The 23,998-nt window shown below is 25.2% G+C and overlaps 1 protein-coding gene and 1 long non-coding RNA gene across 2 annotated transcripts; both read left to right on the top strand.

Annotated features, from left to right (window-relative positions):
- The first annotated feature begins 1,659 nt into the window (after nucleotides 1-1,659).
- LOC135119852 (uncharacterized) lies at nucleotides 1,660-2,688 on the top strand. The gene is made up of 3 exons (XR_010278391.1): nucleotides 1,660-1,723; nucleotides 2,258-2,352; nucleotides 2,598-2,688. It is a non-coding gene; the product is annotated as an uncharacterized LOC135119852 (long non-coding RNA).
- Nucleotides 2,689-11,293: 8,605 nt separating this feature from the next.
- On the top strand, nucleotides 11,294-23,984 carry LOC135119861 (uncharacterized). The gene is made up of 26 exons (XM_064044243.1): nucleotides 11,294-11,341; nucleotides 11,501-11,644; nucleotides 12,021-12,075; nucleotides 12,305-12,415; nucleotides 12,504-12,594; nucleotides 12,810-12,961; nucleotides 13,128-13,206; nucleotides 13,350-13,447; nucleotides 13,501-13,574; nucleotides 13,632-13,690; nucleotides 13,761-13,899; nucleotides 15,376-15,482; nucleotides 15,545-15,659; nucleotides 15,711-15,813; nucleotides 15,886-15,956; nucleotides 17,137-17,268; nucleotides 17,323-17,608; nucleotides 17,653-17,704; nucleotides 17,933-18,017; nucleotides 18,091-18,277; nucleotides 18,332-18,398; nucleotides 18,479-18,591; nucleotides 20,687-20,756; nucleotides 21,846-21,964; nucleotides 23,291-23,412; nucleotides 23,844-23,984. Exons 2-26 carry the CDS (start codon nucleotides 11,537-11,539, stop codon nucleotides 23,982-23,984), a joined length of 2,736 nt encoding a protein of 911 aa, XP_063900313.1. The 5' UTR covers nucleotides 11,294-11,341; nucleotides 11,501-11,536.
- Nucleotides 23,985-23,998: the final 14 nt, after the last annotated feature.

Consider the following 23,998-nt stretch of genomic DNA (forward strand, 5'->3'; position numbering starts at 1 on the left):
ATGAATCAACTTAGTTTTCCTCCGCCTAGTGATGCTCTTCTACATTATTAAAAAGTAGTTTTTAGTTTTCTTTGATTTAAAGCTGTCAGCTCAAGGTCATTCTTTTTAACTAAAACACAAATATTTATTTAAGGTTTCCTGTCTTTAAAAAATTACTCTTTTACATGTTTTGTAAAATAAAAGAAGAGTTGTCCTTTTTTTCAGGCTTTTTTATTTATAAATTTTTTAAAGATATGTTTAAATGAGTGTTACAGTGGATACATAATTTTGTTTTCCTATCGTACTCCTTCGCGTTCTATTTTCGCTTAAAAATTTTACCGTGCGGTCAATAAAAGTGTGCAAAAAGAAAATTATATCTTCGAAAAATTAACCAGTAACCTTAATAACATTTCTTTTTTTATACTTTGTGGAAAGCAGTAAATATGTAAAGTAATGTTTTTTTCCTATTCTCTAAAGGCTATATTTCATAGAAGTATTTTACTGGTAGATCTATATATTTTATATTTATTTTTTTAAAATGTGTACTATAATAAGGCATGTTAATTATGAATAATGGGTGCAATTATTTCTGACATAAAATTTTGTTTTCAACTTAAGTACGCTTTGTAAGGTTTTACTTCAAGAACACTTACAACAAAAAACTGTTGTAAAAGAATATATAAAGTATATTTAGTAGTTAGAAAAAAAAAGCAGTTTTTTTTCGCAAAGGTTCAACTTTCGTAGAAAACTAAGAACTGTCTGTAATTTCGAGTTGGATTGATAAACCAAGATTACTACCTAGTCAAAGGTCATTAGTTTCTATAGGTTTCAAACTTTATTAATAAAAAAAAGTGAACTAATAGAAAGGGAATAGAATATGCGGCTTAGGATTATTACTGACTGTGGAGTTCGTTTTATTTTAACCTGCGAACCGAACAATACAGTTATGGAGGTACTACAGTTAATTAACGAAAAAGTACAAGCTTTATTAACTACTTCCGAAAGAACTGCGAACGCTATTAACCCTCTCAACGAAACTTCTTATAATACTTTAAAAGTTTTAGTAGATGAAATGGGGTTTGTGCTGTTGAATGAAGATGTCATATCAAAAGTAGCAGAGGATTCAGCCATAGTAATAGCAAAATTTCAATCAGTTGAAAATGAAATGACGAAATTTAGGATTTTTAATAAAATTAAAAACTTTTATTCCTGTCCTTTTCGTTGTTTCCATTCAATCCAATGCAAACCCGAAAAAACGCAATTTAGAATTCTTTTGGTTACCTTTTTTATATTTTATAATAAATTCTATTAACAAGAGTTACAATGATAAAAGGTTCGTCACGGAGAATCTCTCGCTAATGTTGATCCTTCTGTCTATGTTACTTTACCTGAACATAAAATACCTCTTTCTAATGCGGGCAAAACTATGGCAAGGCAGTTATATTTATTTATATATAGTTGCAGAGGCCTCTATTGCTTTTATAAATAAATATTTATAAAGATTTAATACAACCTACTAAAAACTTCTTTAATATTATAGAGGAAAAACATTTTTATTGAATAATGTTAAAAATCCTATTATTAAAATTAGGGTTTTAATATATTCCTTGGTTTTGTCTGACCAGCTCTTCTATATTTTTATTTAAAGATTTTTTATTTCTGATTAAAATAATTTTTTGTAGAGGAGCTGGAGAAGCAATAACAAACTATTTTAAAGAAGTTTTCGTGTTCCCTCATAAAGCTGGTGATACTGAGTAGATTACGTATATTTCAGTAAAGAGCTGCCACTATTTCTTATTATTATTAACTTCATACCTTTTTACTTTCTACCTTTTTAAAAATAAGAAAATATATTAATTTACGTATAATTCTTAAATTACTATTGTAGTCAAGTTTTTACCTTTTTACTTTTTGGTTTCTTAATTAAAAAAGTAAAGGGGTGCATCTCGCGTGGAACACTACAAATTTCCTTTTTTTTCATTCTCGTTATACAATTTCTAAAGGTCATTCCTTACGTAGAATTTTTGGTTTTGTAAAAAATAATACTTCACTTTAAAAAAAAAAATTCATTTCTTTCATTTTTGTGTTTTAATGGCGTAAAAACTTTTTTATTAAAAAAAATTCGCTTGAGGGAATGTTTACTTTAAAATCTTAATTTATTATAACAACCGCACTGTAAAAATTATTTAATTCAATTATGTTATTACTATTTTCTACTCGTAACCAATTTAGCTTTAATATTTTTCTCCTATTTTTAAGTTGATTTTAATTTTTTCAGGATTAATAAGGCTTTGGTATAGCCCGTACGTTCGAACTTTTCAAACTGCACAATGCATAATGGATACGGCCTTTGAATGGATTACGGATATGATGGTTTTTTAAAAAAAAATTAATTTAGTTGAACTATAAGATAATTTGAACTAATTAAGCAAAAACTTCTTACAAAGTTACTATATGAAAGTATAGAGAACAATAAAAGTTGAGTTTTTACAAAACTTTTACTTTTAAAATTTTTAATTGAAAAAAAATGTATTTAACTATAATTTAGAGAAGAAATAGAAACAAAAAATTTTAAAAAATTGATTAAAATAATTTTTATTTTATAACGATTTTTTAAGGAACATCCGATGTTAGCAGAACTCGATTACGGTTTATTTGAAGGAAAAAGCCGTGCTTGTGCAGAGAAACTCGGATACACAAGAGAAGTAATAACAGAAACAACAACAACAACAATATAATAATAATAATAATAGTAGTAATAATTTATATACTTTCAGTTGGAACATTACGATCTTCGAGCGAAACATTCTGGAAGATTTTGGGCAAGGCAGCGTTAATTTTAAAAAAATTATTATTTTATATAACAATTACTAGACTTTTTGCATCTACATTAAAAATTTATAAAGATTTATGTTTAATTATTTTATAGGTATTTACTTTATATAGAAATTTTGTTTGTGCGGCATCTTTTTAATTCTTTTATTATATTTAACAGATATCCTCTTGGGGAGTCCCCCTTTGACGTTTGCATCCGTATGCAACTTTTTTTCGGGACTCTCGTGCGCGACCGCGAAAGTCGTCTGCACGTATTACAGAGAACCTTTTTTTATCGCTATATATAGTGGTTACATTTTTTCGGATATTATATAGAATTATACTTTTCTCCATTGATATATTGAACGTTAAATTTAACAAAACTCAATTTTGTGTAACTTTGTGATTGGTTGCTTTACAACCACTTATTTTATCAATAATTTTTGATTGGTCTTTTTTTATATTAATTTGTTTTTCTATTTTTTCTAGTTTTTATTGGCTATTACTATAGTATTTACTATATTTCTCATTTTTTTTTAGAACAATGAGGGTATTAATACTGTTATTATAGTAACGCATGGCGTCACTCTGCGAACTTTTGTGAAAATGTGGACCCACAAATCTCAAGAATGGTGCTATTATTATTTATGCTATTATTTATATTTTATGAAATATCATCTGAACTATATATTAATTTATCAATTTTAATTTTTTTTATAATTACTATCACTTATTTTTTAATTTTTATTATAAATATTAGTAGGGCTTATTTATTACATTTATTCTTTATTGATATAACATTTAAACTTTATTATATTATATTTTATAAATTTTTGTTTACTTGTTATTTATATAACTTTACAAGAACTTTTATTTATGATTATTATAGAAACTTTTTAATGCTTATTATTATTTTTATTAGTACTATAAAGTATGTTATTTTTGTATTTACCATATACACATATACATTTTACTTAAACTTTTTCTTAGACTCCCATAAAACTTTTTTTATTCTGTCCACTACTCGATAGTAAAAGTTAACAAAGTTTATAACAATACTAAGCCAAAGAAGTAATAACTTTTGTAAAACTCATTACAACTCCTTTCATGTGCTCACCTCAACAGGTACGAAAAAGAATACAACCCCAATAACTGCGCCGTTCGACTAATCACTGAAAAGGGCGGAGACGAGTATTATATTTTTAATGGCTACGATAGATACTCACGCTCTGGTCATTATTATTATTATTATTATTATTATTATTATTATTATTATTATTATTATTATTATTATTATTATTATTATTATTATTATTATTATTATTATTATTATTATTATTACTATTATTACTATTATTATTATTATTATTACTATTATTATTATTATTATATTATTATTATTATTGTTACTATTATTACTATTATTATTACTATTATTATTCTTACTATTATTATTATTATTATTATTATTATTATTATTATTATTATTATTATTATTATTATTATTATTATTATTATTATTATTATTATTATTATTATTATTACTATTATTATGTACTACCAGCGAAACCTGGCCTAGTCGAATGCAAAGATCCCTGTTCTGAAGCAAAAATTGTAAACAACACTTCACATATCAATATTGAAAATAATTAAAAAATAAAATTACATATATTATTTTTTTTTATTGAACTTTTATATTTATTCCAATTGTATAATTTTAAGCGATCAAAGGCGTTAAGACTTCGTTTCATACTACTTAAATGGAACACTCTTTTTTAGATAACTGCGACTAGCCAAATTTAAATAAGTATAAGTATTAGAGTTATGAGATTGAGTAACTTAACATTAAATATAGTGAAGGTTTTATCAAAAACTTACTGGACTGGAAATTTGCGAGATTTTTACTTTGCTATATTGTTGAAAGTGCGCACGCAAGCGTCCGCGTTTTATAAATTTCAACCCGCTAGGAAGCGTACAGGGAGCATATAATTTTAACCAAGTTAAGGCCCGCCAACCTTTAGTGCTCAGGCTAATTTAAAAAATTTCTTTTGTTTTTCTCTAGCTACCTCTTATAGGCGCTGTAGTTAAACCCCTGTGAACTACGCTGTGAGAGCAGGAAATAAAGTACTAAAAAATAATTTTCTTGCTTTATTAAAGTTTCCCTTCATTTATTATTTTTTTCATTATATATTCGCTTCTGAACAAAAATTAAAGTATCTGTGATATAATTTCCGAGATGGAAATTTAAAGCTGAACCTTTCGTGCTTCAACGTATATGAGGGAAAGTCGATAGTTTTCCATCTTACTATTTGTTATGAACTTGTTCAAGTTGAGTGTTCTAAGTTTCCAAAAGTGCGACTGAATCCTGCAATCTCTTATGGATATACACTTTCCTGAAAGCTTTCTTAAATGAACAAAAAATATAGTGTACCCATCTGGAACCTTTTAAAACAAATTTTAACTTTTCTTATGCTTCATTCTTAAGATTTCTAGATACCTGCGTCTTTTAAAACTCGCCTTTTTTACCATATTACAGCCTGAGCAGTAAACTAAAGAACTCAGTAAACAGCTTTAGAAATCAAATTCTTTATTTCTTGCATATTTTAATAGAAAGAAAGTTTCTTCTACTATATTTAGTATTTATTTTTTACTAAAGAAACCAAATACTCGTAACAAAGCAATCAAGTCAGGTTAAAAGAAAACTTAAAATATAATCATAGACGTTTTCAAGCAAAGCAGCTTTCTTGTCCCTTCGTAACTTACAGTTTGTCTAGACCTTTTTCAAAACTTTACAAACGAGCGTGCCTGCTGCGAAATGTTTATAAATTTTATAGGGAAATATAAAATTTTCTTAAAAGTATTGTCTCCCCTTTTCCAATGATTTTTTTAAAATAATTTTTTTGTAGAAACTCTTTATTGAAGCTTACTTCATAAAAATCAGCGTAGATTTATAAAAACTTTCTTAGCTTCTTTTAATACTAAAAATTCAAAATAAATTTATCTAAATTTACTTTTTCTTTTTTTGTTATATACTAAATAACTTGAACCAGTTTTTTAATTAAACTAATTTTTTCTTAAAAAGCTAATTTTCAAATAATTTTTCTCCTTATATTTCTTAACAAAAAAATTTTTTGAAAAATGCGATCCACATATAAATTAAACTTTTCTTAAAAAAATTTAAAATATTTTTTGACGGCGTTTATAAATAATAAAATTTCTTTAGCAATTTAGTTACTTTCATTTTTATGTGAAATATTTTTTCCCTTTAATAAAGTTTAGATTCATTTTAAACTTTTTCAGGGAGAAAAAAAGGGGAAGAGTAACACATAAAAATACCTCCTATGACCCATAACACAGTCACATGATATGAGCACGTGATTTATTAAAGTTAACAACACTTTTTAAAGAATTTTATTTAAGTTTACTTAAAATTATAACAATATATATGAACAAGACTTTTCAAAATGATGCCTTTCTTTCATTATTCTTTTTAGCTCGATAAAGAAATTAAAATATTCAAAAATATAGAGAACATTTTATTAAAGTTTTATTTCTAAATTTTAATAAAATAATAATTAACACAAAAGCTTTTTAAAAAGTTCATACCTTAAAATTTCCTATAATTTTCTAAATATAAATTTTTTTAGAAGTATAATATAAAAAAAAGTATCAAGAAATTCTAAATCAAAATATTCGATAATAATAAAAAGGATTTTAAAAGAATATTAAGAAAAACTTTATAACTTTACATACAAAAAAAATGAGTACAATATTTTTATTTTATAGATAGTTTAGAAAAGCTTATAAGAAGGTTCATAAATTTCCATATAAATGTATTATTAATAAAATATTTTATTATAAATACAATAATAATAAAAGATATAATATTAAATGCAATGAACATAATAAATAAACATAATAAGAAAACACATAAAATGGAAAACTAAAATATTATATTTATATATATAATATTATAGTAAACTATAACAATTATTAATAGCAAAAAAAAAATTATTTATCAAAATAAGATATATATAAAAATAAGAAACAAATAATATTCAGATTTTTCTAGTAACCAAATCTTAATTTATAAATAATGAAAACCAAAAATTTATTTATTTATAAATAATATAAAAGTATATAATAATTATTTATATAATAAATATATAAATTTTACAAAAAATACTTAAAAAAATTAATAAAATGAAATATACCTTTTATAAAAGTAAATTATTATAGGTGAAAATAAGTAACATTATATGTATGTAATAGATAATATAGTAATTATATAAATAAAATATATCAAAATATAATATTTTTTAAGAAATATATTTTTTAGCGAAAATATAACAATTATATTGGAACTGCTACGGCGATCTTAGAGAAGGGACTTAAATGGCTATTTAGGTTGACAGTGTAAATTCTGTGATTGTCGCTGTGATAAGACGCGAAATTTAAGGGAGGGATTAAAAAAAGGGGGTTCCCAAATGGCGTGTGCTGACTTTATAACAAGAGTAACCCGAAGTGTTTTTGTAGGTAGTGCTCAAAATCAAAAGACTCCCCAGCAGACTGCCAACTGTGTGCTTGCGAAAAATACGAGAAGTCTCTTTCCTTAAGCATAAAGAGCATAAAGAGCATAGGGGCCATAAGCAAAGAAGAATATCATTGGTTACTCACATGACGTTTCCTTGGATCTTTGGCACCGGCGCTAGCACACCCTTCGAAGCGTTTGCTGATGAGCATCATCTAGAACAATACCACCAAAATTTTAAATATCACGGACACCGATGAAGCACTGTCTGCGAGTGTTGCCGAATAGCGAAGGGACGACGACTGAACTTCCCCAAGAAAAATTCTTTAAATGCTACACGGGTTTATGAAATAGTGTACTTCGACAATTGCAGGACCCATTACTTCTGCGGCGAAAGGTGGTTATAGGTATGCATTGTCTTAGACTGTGCTTTTACAAGAAAGGTTACCTGGTATCTTCTGAGACAAAAGAGTGATCCTTTAAGAGTATACCTGATCACGTTGAGGGTGTAATACGCCCCATTAAAACAGTAAGGTAACTTTACGTTGCGACAATGCAAAGGAATTTTATCCCAAGGGCTCGTTGACGGGTTAACCCGTAGAGGCATCACTGTTACAACCCCCCACACCACATGGAATTGCTGATAGGAATAATTAGACAGCATTTAACAGGGTGAGTGCTATATTATTTGATTCTGATTTACTGAAGTACCTCCGGGGGGAAGCTCTATTATACAGCGCGCAAATTAAGAATTGTCCTAGTACCAATCGTAACGTCCACTCTACTGCTTTTATTATCGAGGAATGGATTTACGAAAGCCGGACATGAAGAGTTTTCGTCTTTTTGGAGCGAGAGCTTATACTGTGAACTATATACCTTCGCCTGGATAGCTGGGGATAGACGCATTAAAGGATTTCATCGGTCTGGGTCCTAGGAAATATTGCTTTAACATCTGGGACCCTAAAGCCTCTAAATTATTAAGCAGTAGAGATGTAATCATTTATGAGCCCGTTTTATGCAAAAGTACGCTGAATCCACCAGCAAATTTAGAGGCCTGCGCCTACTGGGTCAGTAACACTTGACAAGACAAGTATTGTGCGTTTGTGATATATACAGGAATCGGATACAGTAATTAAAACTCAGCGCTCAGAGTACATACCTACCAATAGATCTATCTCCTCCCCTCCAGCAAACCCGGGATGTGCCCCCACTACGACCAATACTCATCCTATAAAACCGGTGAAACTACGAAACCTTCTGAAAGCTCTACTCCAAGTACAGCTGAGGGTCCGAAACGCAGAAGTAGACGAATTGGTCTTCAAAGTGAAAAGTAATGCTAATGGCGCCATAGCACCATAGATCGATGCGATGGTCACATCTGTGCTAAAAGATAAACGCTAAAATTCGGAGACGACTACCTTAATATTTTTAGTCCGGTAGCCAACATTAAATCTGTACGGATACTTCTCTGTCTGACAGCAAGGTTAAACGTGGAAGTGTTCTAATTTGTGATAACTTTCTATACTACATGGAAGTGCCTGATGGTGTTAAACCACAAAAAGGATATAACTCTGTGTGTCTCCTTAGATTAGTCCTAGTCTGAAACAATGTAGTATGAGATGGAACGCCACCATATATAAAGACCTTCTTAACTAAGGCTTCATCCATTGTCATATCGCCTTCTGGGTGTACCCCCTTAGAATACCCTCATTCGTACCTACCTGTTTCATATATTGAGTTTTTTTTAAAAAGATAGAATATTTAAAGTCAAGATAAAAACCCTTACCTCGATTCGTGCTCTCTTTCTGCAGGTGTCCCATAAGGCTCCCTTTTGTTCCCTTTGCTGTTTTCTCACTTCACTAATGATATTGTAACAGTCAGCACTGCCCGCCTTTCGCAGAATGCTGATGATACTGCCATCTATAAAAGTTCTAAACCAGTCCCGAGGGCCATAAATACAAGCGATCATACTTAAAACTCCTTGAAGCTGCTTCGCATCCGATAATCTTAAACTTACCCAGACAAAATGCAGGGCCTTATTGATCTCGCGTTGAAGGAAACATCGCCCAGTGAGCAACTTACGATTATTTGATAAAGATCTCCTTTGGGGCTAGCAGGCTAAGTACCTTGAAATAGTAATTGGCCGTGATTTCAAGAGGGGGCCACAGTTAGGCTACTTAACTAACGTTTTTATAGTCCTTACTTCGCAAATAGAGAAAGTTAAATCTTAGTAATAAACTGCTTCTATATAAATTCATGTTAAGACCTATACTACATAGTTGTCTTTTCCTTTTATCTACTCCTCTAAGAATTATGTAAATAGGCTAGAAATCCTACAAAATAATTTTCTTCGGCTGTGTAAAAATGTCCCGGGTTTATAAGAAACTGGCATCTGCACTAAGACTGTAAGATTAGATTTATCACCGAACTGATTGTAAAAAACACATTAAAATGCTTTGAGCAGAACAGCACCAACGAAATTACTATCTACGATAACCTACCATCCTCAGTGGTATGCCAAATATAGGAGACCTAAGCACCTGTGAGCCCTACCCATATTAGCTAAGAAACTGAATACTTATAATAATACTCTTCCTCTACTAATACCAATAATATTAATAATAAAAATGATAAATAAGTATTAGATAAATAATGATAAGCATGCAACTAATGATGTTTATCTCTATAAAAGATGACTATAAAAGGTTAACTTTTCCTCGTTTGCAGTGTACTCTTAAACCCTTTTCTATAAAAGGAATAAGGATAAGCAGTAAGGAAGTTATGTTTTGACTTAGTACGCCAACTTTATAAACAAAGGCGCCAGCTGTTATGGCCAAACATAATGGTTTGACGCCATATGCTTTCCTTGAAAGGTTTGGAGTCTAACTGGTCTCATTAGATCATTGAAATAGCTGAAAGTAGACTTAAAAGGAAATTGCTCTGATCAAACTTTATTGTATAATAACACTCTGTTATAATTAAACTAACGACTTTGGTAAATTTAATAATTACAGAAAAGTTTTTCCTTTTAAAATTATTAAAAACTACTGTCAGTAAAGTAGTAAATTTACCAAAATTTATTCTTTAGTCACGAATTGTGATACAACGATGTTTGAACCTGAAGATTATCTTTTATCTAATTCTATGATTACTGTCCTGGTGGTAAGCATTGGAGCGATAACCATTGAAAAATTTCAAAAGTACTACGAATTAATAACTTCCTTCCATTCTCCCAAAATCTCAGAATTGACATCTGTACACGATAACTTACGTATGTATAATAAAACGTATAAAATTATTTTTTTCATACTTTTAAAAACCTTAGAATATTTAGCTTCAACGGGCCAGTTACGTTTTCGTTTTATAAGATCTCTGTCTGGTGTTGAAAATTTTCAAGAACTTTTTTACAGCTGGAAAATAGTTGGCGTAAGTAGTTTTACTGTTTTCTAAATTCTACAGCTTTTAAGGTAAAAAAAAAAGTTAATTGGTATAGCAGACTGTCAAACACAGTTTAGCTTAAGCGTTGTTTCCGAAGAATTTTCTAAATTAGCTGCTTCTAAAAGGTTAGTTTAAAAATAAGAAATTTGATTACTATTTCCTGTTTATATATTTAAAGTTTATATATATGTATTTCTTAGCAAAGCGCAAGGTATTTTTTATTTTTATTTAATGGACATTAAGGATTATTTGGAAGTACTGTAGGATAATAATTATACTTGCGAAAATTTTATTATTTTTCTCACGGATTCTTTAAATTTTAAGTCTTTCTTTATTAACAAATTATTTCAATAAAATTTATATAGTAATAATTCTTATATTACTACTGAAATTATAATTTAAATATCAATTTTATACATCAATAAATTTTATATACTTTTATATTAATTTACTCAATGAATTCCATTAATTCTGGAATCACTACTGGAAAGTGATTTACTGGAAAGCCGGTGTCTTGCATTTGAACCTCACGATGATCAAACAGATTCTTTTCCTAATATAATTTTAGTTCCTCATCAAGTAATTAATTACTATTAAATATATCTTTATTAAGTTAACATTAATAAATATGTGTTAAATAAAAGTTGAAACTTTTATGGAATTTACATTTCTTTTTTCTTATTATAAAAGCAACTATAACTAAAGCAGACTACTTTGTGATATAAAATTTCTCTGCAGAACGAAAATCAATTGTACTTTTACACTAACACTATTATGATGGATTTTGCTGCGGCGCTGCTGGATGACTTATACAGTTTAGCAGAAAAATATAATTCAGGACGGCCTAAAACTTTTCTCCAAATACGAGGTGCTTTTGAAAAGGTGCAGTACAGCAACTATATTTTCCTTTATTTTAAGTTTATAATACATATTGTTTGTGTAAATTTTTTATTTCCATAGTAAATTAGATTTCTTATTAATTTTTTACAAAATAATTTTAATATATCAAGAAGTTTTTATTTTTTTTATAGTAATGATTTTCAAGCCTATTTTTTTCTGTGTTCCTCTTTGCTTTTTTTTATTTTGGTTTATAAGAAGGAATTTTAAATCTAGCTTAAAAAATACTTAAACTTTTTTTTAAAATAATTTTAATACCACTATCAAGTGGAAAATTATATATATATATATATATATATACAAACAAACAAAACTTTAATAAAACAGATAACATTATTAATACACTTAATATAAAAAAAAGTTGTTGAGTAATGATGACCTTCCAACGATTCCCGGAAAAATCGATAAGACGATTGGTATTTACTATATAAAAGTAAATTGCTATAATTAACTTTTTACCATTTTGAGATTGTTCAACCTTTTTACTGAAATATAAGAATTAATATAATTTAAAATTCCTAAAAAAATAAGTTAGAAATTTATTTTTCAAATTTTTTTTGTTTTATTAATAAAAATCATTTTTTTTAAAACAGTCGATTTGAATAAAGTTGAAATTATTATTTAAAAAATTATAATTATTGAAAGGAGATCTCTACTTGATGTGCAATTTAGCAGACCATGCGCTCTGCAGCTACCAAACGGCAGTAGAGCTGACCAAGTCTCATGACTGGCTGTTTTATGGATTAAGTTTAGAAGGTAAAACTTTTTATATCCTTTTCAATTATTACAATTTTTTATTGTTGATTTCACTATGGACTTGCTTCATTTTATTATTATTTTTAAGGATATGCTTCAGCGTTGTATATTAAAAAAATAAATTCTCTTGATCCGGATGTCAACGAACTTATTATTGGACACATGAACGATGCTATTTCGTTCGTTTCATTAGTATAATAACAGTAATATAGTAACTTTAAACATTTTACATATATTTTTACTTTTATATTTTCATATTAATTATTTTTTTAAGAAAAACTTCTTGTTATGTTAAAGTTTATAGAAGCAGCTTTCCATTGCTACTGCTATTTTTATACTTATAATTATATATATACTATCATTATTATTATTATTTAATACTTGATACTTGCAGCACTTACCAGAAGACCCAACCGTTCGGCTTCCTTTTAACATTCTCGTGCGTCTTTAAGCTCGGCTGTTTCTATTTGTCAAAAAATATGAAGCGCAAAGCTTTAAATTTGTTATCACAAGCACCAATAAAAACTGCAGGCTCCCAAGAATCACGTGAGTTTGTGCATAAAAAACTTTTCAATATTTTTATATTTTTTGGCATATGGAATTGTTTTTCAGTAACAACTGCTTATTGCTTTTTAATAAATAAATTTTATATATAATAACTTTTTTTCAGAAATGGTTATTATAATAAAACTTTTATACGCTTATATTTCAGACTTATTAGCCTATTACAAAGCGGCGGTAAACTTTCATAAAATGTTGGGTTTCAAAAGAAAAGTAGCTTTTTTTATGAGGTGTTTTCATTATTTATATTGCATCTTGTTTACTTTAGTTATTGTTATAATTAAATAAAAGCTTCACAGAATTATATTAATTTTTTAATGACCGTTAACAACTCAACAATGAATATTATATGTAAATACTCTTTATATTTCAGGCCAATAGTCCAGCACGTCTCTCAGTTGTTCTCCTCTTACCAATGGCATATTGTAGAAAGGCTGACTTTACAGTCATTGGAGGCTTACAAAATACATGGTTTTACTAAATTGAGATTTTTTTTAAGCGCCGCGAATTTTCTATTCATGAAGGGCTTCAGCGAAACTCTTTAACCAATGATAATTCGGAAAGATTGTCTGTTGGCTGGCCAGCACTACAATATAATGTTTATAACGATTACCCTTTTTTATTATTAGTATTTATACTATTTTTTGAAGTGTAGGTCCTTCAGGATTTGATTAATTCCGCCAAATTTACTAATGATCCTGAAAAAATAGTTGAGTAAGGTTTTTATTCATTATTTTTTGTGAAAAAGCTACTGATGAATTTTTTTTCCATATTACCTTTAAAGGTATGTTTCATATGCTTTCAGAGTAATGCACGAAAAGTTAACTGTAGCGCAGCAGAAAAGTTTTGCAGTTCTTCTTGAGAGTGTCGCCGTGAAGTTGAGTTCCCGCCATATTTTCAATAATTGGAATGATTTCCCAAAAGTTGTTAATATTATTAAAATTTATTCGCTTACTTGGTTCAATTGATTATGATTGGCAGTTTATTATAATTATTTCGGCAGTTTGAACGAATTTTATTGTTACTTTTTTAGTTTGTATATATTTTCAAGTGGTAAAACACTCGTAAATGGATTGGCTGATTTATTATCGATGACTTCATTTTTAATTTATTTTGGACGTTTGTTGGATAAAAATTATCTATATTGCTACAATATAAGTTTTCATATATATTTTAAAAAAAGGTTATCTAATTTATATGTCGCATATTGATTGGCTAATAAAGATGACGTTTATAAATATTATTTGGTAGTATTCTCATAATAATATATATTTTTGACACGTTTTTATTTGTTATGGCACTTCTCATTTATTTATCTCTGGTATGCCGATTGGCTAATGTAATATTGTTGACTTCATTAATAATATACTTCGGGGTAGTTCGACCAATAATTATTTAATTTGTTACCTTTTTATAAATTTTAATGTTTAAAAATGGAAATGTGTAGTAAAGTAATACTAGGTCATTATTGTTAAATGAGGCATTGTTGCCTACCCAATTCTATTGGACCCAATTTTAGCATGTTACACTCTATTCATTTCGTTTTTCTCAATTCAGTTAGATTTTAGTTATACTATTTGGCGAGTTAGCAAGTTAATTTTGTGGGCAGTAAGTGTTTTAAAACACAAGCTTATTTAAAGCTATTCCAGTTTAACGTGGGCGGTCAACCTATAATATATTAATTAGGTGTTTCCTCCTTGTGCTAATACAGTAATAATAAATAATAATTATTTATTTCACGTTTTTACTTTATATTATCTCTATACTATTTTATAATATTATTTATTTATTCTTATTTATCACTTATTATGTTTGGTTCCTAACTTATAAGTTTGCTTTTAACCAGATATATACATATATATTGTGTTGTTACATAGTCTTTCACATAAAAAATTGTAAAGATTATATATAAAAATATTATTTTACTACTTTCTTTAATGGTTTACTATAATTTTTAATGAAGCTTCTGGCTTTTAATTATGTTTTATTATCTTTCTATTTATTATTGTTACGGTCATATTTGCCTATGAGCAATAAGTGTGATTATTGACTGGAGTTAACTCTAATTAAATCACGTGCTCATATACCTTTAGGTACGTAAACCATTTGTCCGTACCATGTGCTCGTTCGCCGTAATATATTTACGTGTCATTGCGCGTGTTCTCTCCTGCTTCACAATCTTGGATTACTTTTATAAAGGCATAGACCTCTTTTCTTCACGAGACAATAATATGAGCGCTTCTCCTCTTTTCCCCTTCACTAATTATAGTGATTCAATTAAAGTAAAGTAATATCAGCTCTCCTTGGCTACAACTCCACTTCCTTTTCTAATTAAATTCTCGCTCTTTGATGGGCCCAATTTAACCTTTTTTCTTAATTTTTAACCAATTATATCTAAGATTGTGGACATTCGAGTTCGCGAACTTCCTGAGGAATATAAACTCATCAATACGAGGCCCTCTGAGGCTCCCAGTATTTTTATTTACAATCCTTTAGCTATTAAAAGGTTTATACCTTATATATTTATTATTATTACGATAATTTGTTTTTTTTTTTATTTTTTATTAGAAAACGAAAGGTCTGGCCTGTCAATGAAATTGTTTCCTTTGAAGTAACTTTACGTAATTCAATGGCTTTTGATATGAAAATTAGTAAAATGCTACTGAAAAGTTCGGGTGCAAAAGTATTCGATTCCTTGTTCTTCTTATTTTATACTTTTCTATTTTCACTAAAGTTCGAATCATTTTGTACGGCTGTCTTTCTGAAAGCCAATACAGCCAACCACGTTGTTGTTCTCAACGGCCAACCCCAAGAAGAAGGGATCCTTCATATTGACGGTTGGATATTGCCAATTCAAAATTTTTTATCCCATGGCGGCGCCTGCCAAATGATCATATCGGCTACTATAGGCATTGCGGTTACGCTATTTGGCATTGAAATTGAACATCCATGGCCCAGCCGGTCCAATAAGGGTAAAGAGGTAAACCACTGTCATTATTATCATTATTATTATTTTAATATAGTAATTCAATATTTACTTTAAACATGACATTATTAAACAGGCAGCAATAATAACTATATGTTTAATAAATAATGTAGAGCATGTATTCTCTATTATTTTTAATATAAAAGTTCATATTTATTGATTTGATACCATTATTCAATATTTATATTTTTTAAATAATGGCACATTATAAATTATTACAATAATAATGATAAATAAATACAAAATAGTTAATAATAGTTAGTATATTTTCGATAAATAAATTATAAGCATTCCTTACTATTATTAAAAGTTTTTATTATTATTTTTTCAATGTAATAATTTAATATTGAAGTTAAAAGCTTGATTATTAAAATAATATTAATAAATATTAGATAGTAAATACTGATAATAAGTTAACAATATATTCATATAAAGGGGTATGTACAGAAAGACTTGATAAAAGTTCCGGTAAAAGGAACCAGCTAGACTGTTGTGAATAGGGCACTGTGCTGCTGCAAAAACAAGAAAAGTTATTAATTTAGTAAAATTATTATATACCACACGTGGAATATGCAACGTAACAATATTGATTGGTCTATTCCCACCAAAAAAAAAGAGCCAAAATATTATAAAAAAAACTTATTTAGAAGTTACTGACCATTGGTGGACTCTAAATATACTCGTCCTCCAAAAATTTTCTTATTTATAAGTAATACCATTATGCTTCATAAAATATATTTAATATACACTCCATAAAAATAATAAATAGTAATAAATATTTATTTATAATAATGGAAACTCTGAAAAAATAATAATAATTATGATAATGTTTAATTAAATAATTACACACCTTATAACTTTTATTAGTAGTAATAGTAATTATTAATTTTTTTAGTAATAGAAATAATAGATAGTAATAATTTTTATAGCTAATAATAATATTACACATTTCGTTAGAATAATTAATAGTAATAGTAATATATTAATAGGTAATAATATACACCTTAAGAATAATAAAGAGCAATAATTTAAGTAATTATAATATGACCCTTAAAAATAATAAAAAGTAATAGTTGTAAATGTTTTATAACAGATATGGAATAACTAGGAGTAATCATTAAATATATAACAACAGTAATAATATATTTTAATAAATTTTGCTATACACGAGGAGATGCTTGTAGTTTCCAGTGTTCCAAAGTTATCTATAAAGCACGGTCTTTGCAGCGGCCCCAACAGAATGGCTGTGAAACTACTGGAAGGCCAACATATTGAAACATTCATTCGACTTAAAAATATTGGAGAAGTATTCGCTATATATCGTGCAAACATTTCTTTATTATTTTTTGTGAATTTATAGAATGCAGTCAACTTTTGCAAAGTAACAGCCCGTGCAACTTTTACAGAGCCTTCAACTACTTTAGAATATTTGCTTTTATTGAAGTCCTGCAATAATAATAATAATAATAATAATAATAATAATAATAATAATAATAATAATAATAATAATAATAATAATAATAATAATAATAATAATAATGGTAACAATAATAATAATGATAATAGTATTAGTAATAATAATAAAAACTCCGAGTCATTATGTTTCAATACATCGTCTATGAAGGGAGGCTTACCTTTACTTTCAGGTAATTATTATTATCATTATAATAATAATAATTATAATTATTAGTGAAAGGACAACAACTTATTATTCCGGTGCATATAAAAAGTCTTTTCAATTGGTTGGTCCTACTATTCTTTTTTTATTGGATAACTTTTTATATGGCGTGGATATGAAAATATATAATGACTACCATGGATATATTTTTTTTATAAGTCATAATAATGAATTGAAAAATATTATAAAAGCTTTCAAAATTTTTAATGTTAGTAGTATTATATGTATAACGTATATTTATTATCATTATTATTAATGCTTTGCTTTGCTTTACTCATCAATTGTTGCCAAGCAACGCTATTGCGTTTCACGTTTTATACGGATACGATGAGCATTCGGCTTACAAAAGAGAATTTAAAGAACAAGTGAATTTACAAGTACTTTTCTATATTTTATATTATTAGTTCGTTATTACTATTACATTATTTCTTTATTATTATTGTGTTAAAGGTTCAAAGAAGTTTAACTTTTTCAAAACTTTATATTCACCCAACGGAATATAGTAAACAACTAAAGCTTCAACTCGAAAAAAAATATAGCCTTCCATGTGGTCAGACCTTGGATGGGCACCCTTTTCTATTGACCTTTTCTGTGTCTAATGTTTCGTCATTATTTTATCGCTTGCGTCCTTTGATTGGTTAAGATTATAGTTTTACTATATTTGTAATAAAAGTTTACCCTTTTTCTGTAGAAAATTGTAATGAAGCTTACTTTTTTGTGTCAGAAGACTTTTATTTGCCCCCTATCAGCACTAAACGGTGCTTATTATCGCACACCAAATTTTGCTTAATGAATTAATCATTGTTATATAATTCTAATGGTTTATGCAATCCGATAGCATTTCGCTGATTTTTATGAAAAATACGACTAATAATAATAAAGATGGGATTCTCAAGAATTTATACGAAAAAGTTTGTTTGAAGTGGTTTATGAAAACTTCTAATATAGAAGGTAGACTGCTAACTGATATTTTATTTTTTTTTGTTGTAGAATTAATATTAGTAGCACTAATTCTTATTTATTTTTTTACTGTCATACTTTTGAAATATACTTTGTATGTTTTTTTCTTTCATTATTATTAAAAACTTTTATTATAATATTTATTTATTTTACTAATAATATTATTTGTTAATATCGTTACTTGAAATATTATTTACAATATTATTATACCTGAGTTGTTTTGTAACTATCACTCAATATATTAATATATTATACCTGTTAATATCATTTTTTGTTTATTTGTTAATTCTACAAAAAATAAAATTCCTTATTTATTTATTTATTATATTTATTACTATATTATTACTTATTTTTAATAAAATTATTATACTATTAACTATTTATTTATTATTATCTACAGTATTAACAGACTAAAAAGTATATATAATTATTTATTTATTATTATTTATAAATATTATTATACTTTTGGGAATTTATCTCGTATATTTAATGCAATTATACTCATGACTTATTAAAAAATTAAGTATTATTATACGTTTGAGTATCATTGTTTATTATAATTTAAATTTATCATATTATTATTCTTGTTAGTATTTTATTATTATTTTTATCTTTTTTACTTTATTTATATTATTTATTATAATAATTTAAGTTATAAAAGTTTATTATTACTATTTTTTTTACTTTATTATCATTTCATTTTTATAAAAAACATTATTATTAATTCTTTTATTAATAAATATGCCGCCTTTATGTACAGTTTTGGAGTATTATTACATAATATACTTAACTTTTTTCCAAGTTTTTTTACTTCGTAGATATGAATAATACTTTTATACTAAAGAGTTCTTATGAAACTTATAGTAAATTTAGTTTATATTAAATCACATTTTTAAATATTACGATTTCGTTATCTAGAATTATATAATATTTTTTATAATTAATAAAACATAAACTCAAGAATACAATGAAATAAAAATAGTTATTATATAAATATAAATTGTGATCATTAAACATAAGACATTAACAAATATAAATAATGCATAGTATAATTCTATATATTTTATTTTTAGTATATTGTATTTTTTTTTCAATAATTTTTATTTATAGATATCAAATGTTATAATTTAGAAACTTTATAAGAGTTGTAATTTATTAATAGCAACACTAATACATTATATTAATAAAAGTATTACCAGAAAAGTTATCATTTAAATTAATATTTAAAAATTACTACAATGAATAAAAATGGCAGTGGTAAAAGTATAATTAAGAGATCTAATTTATTATCATTAGTTGTTTGTTATTTATTATATAATAATACAAAAAAGTTAATAAAGTTGAATATATGTGAAAATCTTTTAAAAAAATTATTCATAACACAATTATAATAAATTATAGTAAAAAAACAATTTGCCTTAAAAAAAAAATAATTGAAATTTATACAAAAATAAATATATATATATATATATATATGTAATTGTTGTAAAGTAAAATAAATTATAATATAAAACTTTATAATAAATTTAAAAAAACTAATAGCAAAAGTTAATATAAGTTTGTTATTTATAAAATATACATTTATAAAAAATTTTTAAAGTTTTTCTTATATAAAGTAAAATAATTTTTTAGTGGATACAACAAAAGCATTAAAGTATGTAACAATAATAGTTAAAGTATCCTAAAAAGTTTATAAAAAAAAATATTTCGTCTATATGTTTTTTAACCAACTTTCTTGTATAATGTTAAACAAAAAAAAAACTAAAGCTTTTGGACAAACGTTTAAAAGATTGCTACCATAAAAATATAAATAACTTTTAATAATCTAAGAAGCTTTTGTATCTAATAATAAAATATTAATAAAACTTTCTAGTAAATTTTTATGTTACTTTTTTAAATTTATAGAATAAAATATTACGTTATTAAAAAAAAATTATTTTTACATTGTTTTTTTAAAAACTTTTGTATGTATTAATAAAGGAAGTAATTATAAAAAAAAGTAAAACAATAAAAATCATAAGAAAAATAATAAAATATGAAAAAGTTTTTCATTTAAGTTGTTATTATCATATCGTTATATTATTAGGAAAACTGAAACTCTGCGAGATGGTCCCGACTTTTTCCTGCGATTCTCTTTCTCTCTGGGAATATATAAAGTATATAACAATTTTTTTATTATTATAAAAATATTCTGATAATTATATATAAAGTATTGAACTTTTTTTAATAAAAAAATATGAATACTAAATAGATATTAACTTTTTATAATTTAAAGCTTTCTTAATTGGAATACATTAAGTATAAAACTTTTAATGAATGTAAAGAAATATAACATTTTATTTCATTCTAAAACTTATTAATATGTAAATAAATATAAATTTTATTATTATTTATAATAAATAAAACTAGTACGAATGATGTTATTAAGTATTATTTAATGCGAGCCTATTTCTAGCCCCGTGAGACTGCTTTCATAGTATTTACTAGCCAATTATATTATCTCATTGGGATTGTTTCAGCGCTACACAATATATATTTTTTATTACCATTAATAAGAAAATTTATGAGAATGTTTCATTTTCTGTCTATATTTATTTTTTATAGTAGTTTTATTTTTAAATTTTTCAAATTAATTTTTTAATATTTTTATTATAATTTAAAACGTATTTAATATTAAAACTGTTCAATATAAATAAATATTTTTTAATAAAAATATATAAAGTATAAAACTTTATAAACTATTTAAATTTAACAAAAAGAAATCTTTAAAGTATTATAAAACTTTTTATAATATTTTATTGATATCTACTCTTTTATATTATTTATAATAATATTTGAATTTTACTTTTGTATTCTGTAACGTTAAATTATTATTATATAACTGAATGTAAACTTTTCTATATATAATGCAATTATATTATGTATAAAACTTTATTTATAAAAATAAATATCATTATTTTAATATTTTTTAATAGGAATATACAATATATATAACTTTTGAGAGGAAAAAATGTGTACCAAAGTAATCACAATAATAATAAGTAAAAATAAACCAAGAAAAATAATTTCACTACTAAATCACATAAAAAACGGCGAAAACATAATTTTAATTTACAATTAGTTTTTTATTAAAATATATAAAAACTTTTCAACCCCTTTGTTAAGTAGAATATTTTATAGTTTACTACTTTTTTTAAATATTTTTTTTTAAAAATTATGAATTGAATTTTCTTTTCTTATTTCAGTATTGATATTAACTTTTTGGGGAGCGACGGAGCTCCTTTGAAGAGTTTTTCTAATAACTCCATTAAAGTTGTTAAGAAAGAAGTCATAAAAGTAAAAGTGCGTATTTCTAACGTTACAGGTTGCTTATGCTTTTTTTATATATAAGCAAAATAGTGTATATTATTTATAAATATATACCTTTAAATATAAATAAAGTAAAAAAAAAATTTTGGTTGATAAATTTATAATAATAATAATTTAAAAAATTTTAGGAAAAAGTTTTAACGTTAAATAAATTTAAAAATTATAAAACACTAATAATAATAAATAATATTAAAAATAAATAATTTTTTGAAAAGTAAAATAAAAATTGAGGAAGAGATTTGATTTATTATTTATAAAATAATTTAAATTTGTCATAACTATTTTGTAGATTAATTTAGTTGTTTAATACAATACATAAAAAGTATATAAAAATAAATAAGTGAATTTATTTTTCTTAATGTTAATAGAATCCGAAAACTTTTATATAAAATTTGTGCTTTTTATTAATTAGTAAATAATATTAATAAGTTAGTTTATTTTAAAATAGTATAACTTTAAATATTTTTTTATTTAATTTAATTTATCTTAAAAGATACAAATTATTACTAAATTTTAAGTTATTAAGAAAAATTAACTTTTTTAAACTATAAATTTATTTTACTTATATAAATTTAATTAAAAAAAGTTTTAAGTTCGGTGTTTTTAGATTTTATCTTGTTTAAAAAAGTCAAAATCTAGTTGTAAAGATTAGAATATTAATAATGGATTAAAGTTTTATCTTCCAAATTTTGAACTTTTAAAATATTTATTCTACTTTAATTACAATAAAAAATTGCTAAAAACTTAAAGAAAAAAAATTAATTACAGTTTTTTCTATAATTAAATTTGGCTGCAATAAATTAGTTTATATTACTTAAAAACAAATAACTTTCAAGGCATTATTGTACTATTTTGCATATAAAAATTTCAAGAAAGCAAAAATATTTAAATTCGAATTAATTTTTTTTAAAAAAAAGGCACAAAGATTATATTATATTGATATTTTATACGACAGCTTAAATTACCTTAATTTTGTGAGAGTGTATTAATCTTTTTTTACTTCAAGTAATATAAAAATTTTTCATTTTCTTCAACGAGTCTTTTTTATGTATAAAATTAATTAAAAATATTTAGTAAATATGCTTTCTTTTAAATTTATTTAATATAAAACTTCTACGCATGTAATTGGATTATAAGATATTTTTTTCAATTACTTGAAAAAGTTATACGTCAAAGTAAATTAACTAAAGCTTTTACATTTTCTTAAACTGTTATCAATTTAAGTGAATTTTTTGCTATTATTTAAAAAAGTATACAATAAATAAATTTGCTTTTTTGGTTTAAATATTATAAATCTTTTACTCTTTCTTGTACTTTTAAGATACTTCATATCCTTCCATGGAATTTAAAATAAATCTTTTTCATGATTCACGATACGGAAAGAAAATATTCAGTACTAAAGATAATTTTATCAAATATGGCTCGTGGAAAAATGATATTAGCGTAATTATTTTTATAAATTTTAATTAATATAATTTTGATGTAGCTTTATTACTATAGGTTTATTTCATTCGATGATAATAATTATTTTTTAGTCAGTAACTTTAATCTTTATAAGTAAAGTTAAAATCAAAGTTCTTTTGAAAAGTACAATTAAAAATAAACTTTTATACTATATTTAACCTTTTTTAAATATTAAATGGATTTTCAGTACTCAATAAAAAAATTTTAATGATTATTTAATAACTAATCCGTTAACTTTTAATAAGATTGATTTTTTATAAAATCTTTTGTGGATTAGTAATTCTATCGTCTTCAGTGACAACTATCTTTTTGTATAAAAGTTTATTGTAATAATAAAAAATTAAGAGCATTTTTTTTAATTTTTTTCTTCGAAATTACAATTATTATTATCTTCTAAATATTTTTTTAAGGATCTACAAGGAGGGTCTTCTATTTTTCGCTGCGTGGAAGTTCTTTTTTTAAAAGAAGGGAAATATTTTTTACTTTTCGATTGTCACTTATCTTTAAAGAATTCTACTGTTTATAAGAAAAAGTTTATCTTCGTTGAATAACTAAATCACAGTAA

Source organism: Zophobas morio, unplaced genomic scaffold, assembly GCF_036711695.1.
Source record: "Zophobas morio isolate AGI-343-1 ecotype UQ-CSIRO unplaced genomic scaffold, CSIRO_AGI_Zmor_V1 ptg000311l, whole genome shotgun sequence".
NCBI classification, from domain to species: Eukaryota; Metazoa; Arthropoda; class Insecta; order Coleoptera; family Tenebrionidae; genus Zophobas; species Zophobas morio.

What these genes read in the sequence shown, in the direction of transcription:
- LOC135119861 (XM_064044243.1), top strand. Translation starts at nt 11,537, where the DNA reads ATGATGGATTTTGCTGCGGCGCTGCTGGATGACTTATACAGTTTAGCA. An exon ending in TGCAGGCTCCCAAGAATCAC is followed by an intron (nt 12,962 to 13,127) that starts GTGAGTTTGTGC and finishes CTTATATTTCAG; the next exon opens with ACTTATTAGCCTATTACAAA. An exon ending in GGCCAGCACTACAATATAAT is followed by an intron (nt 13,575 to 13,631) that starts GTTTATAACGAT and finishes TTTGAAGTGTAG; the next exon opens with GTCCTTCAGGATTTGATTAA.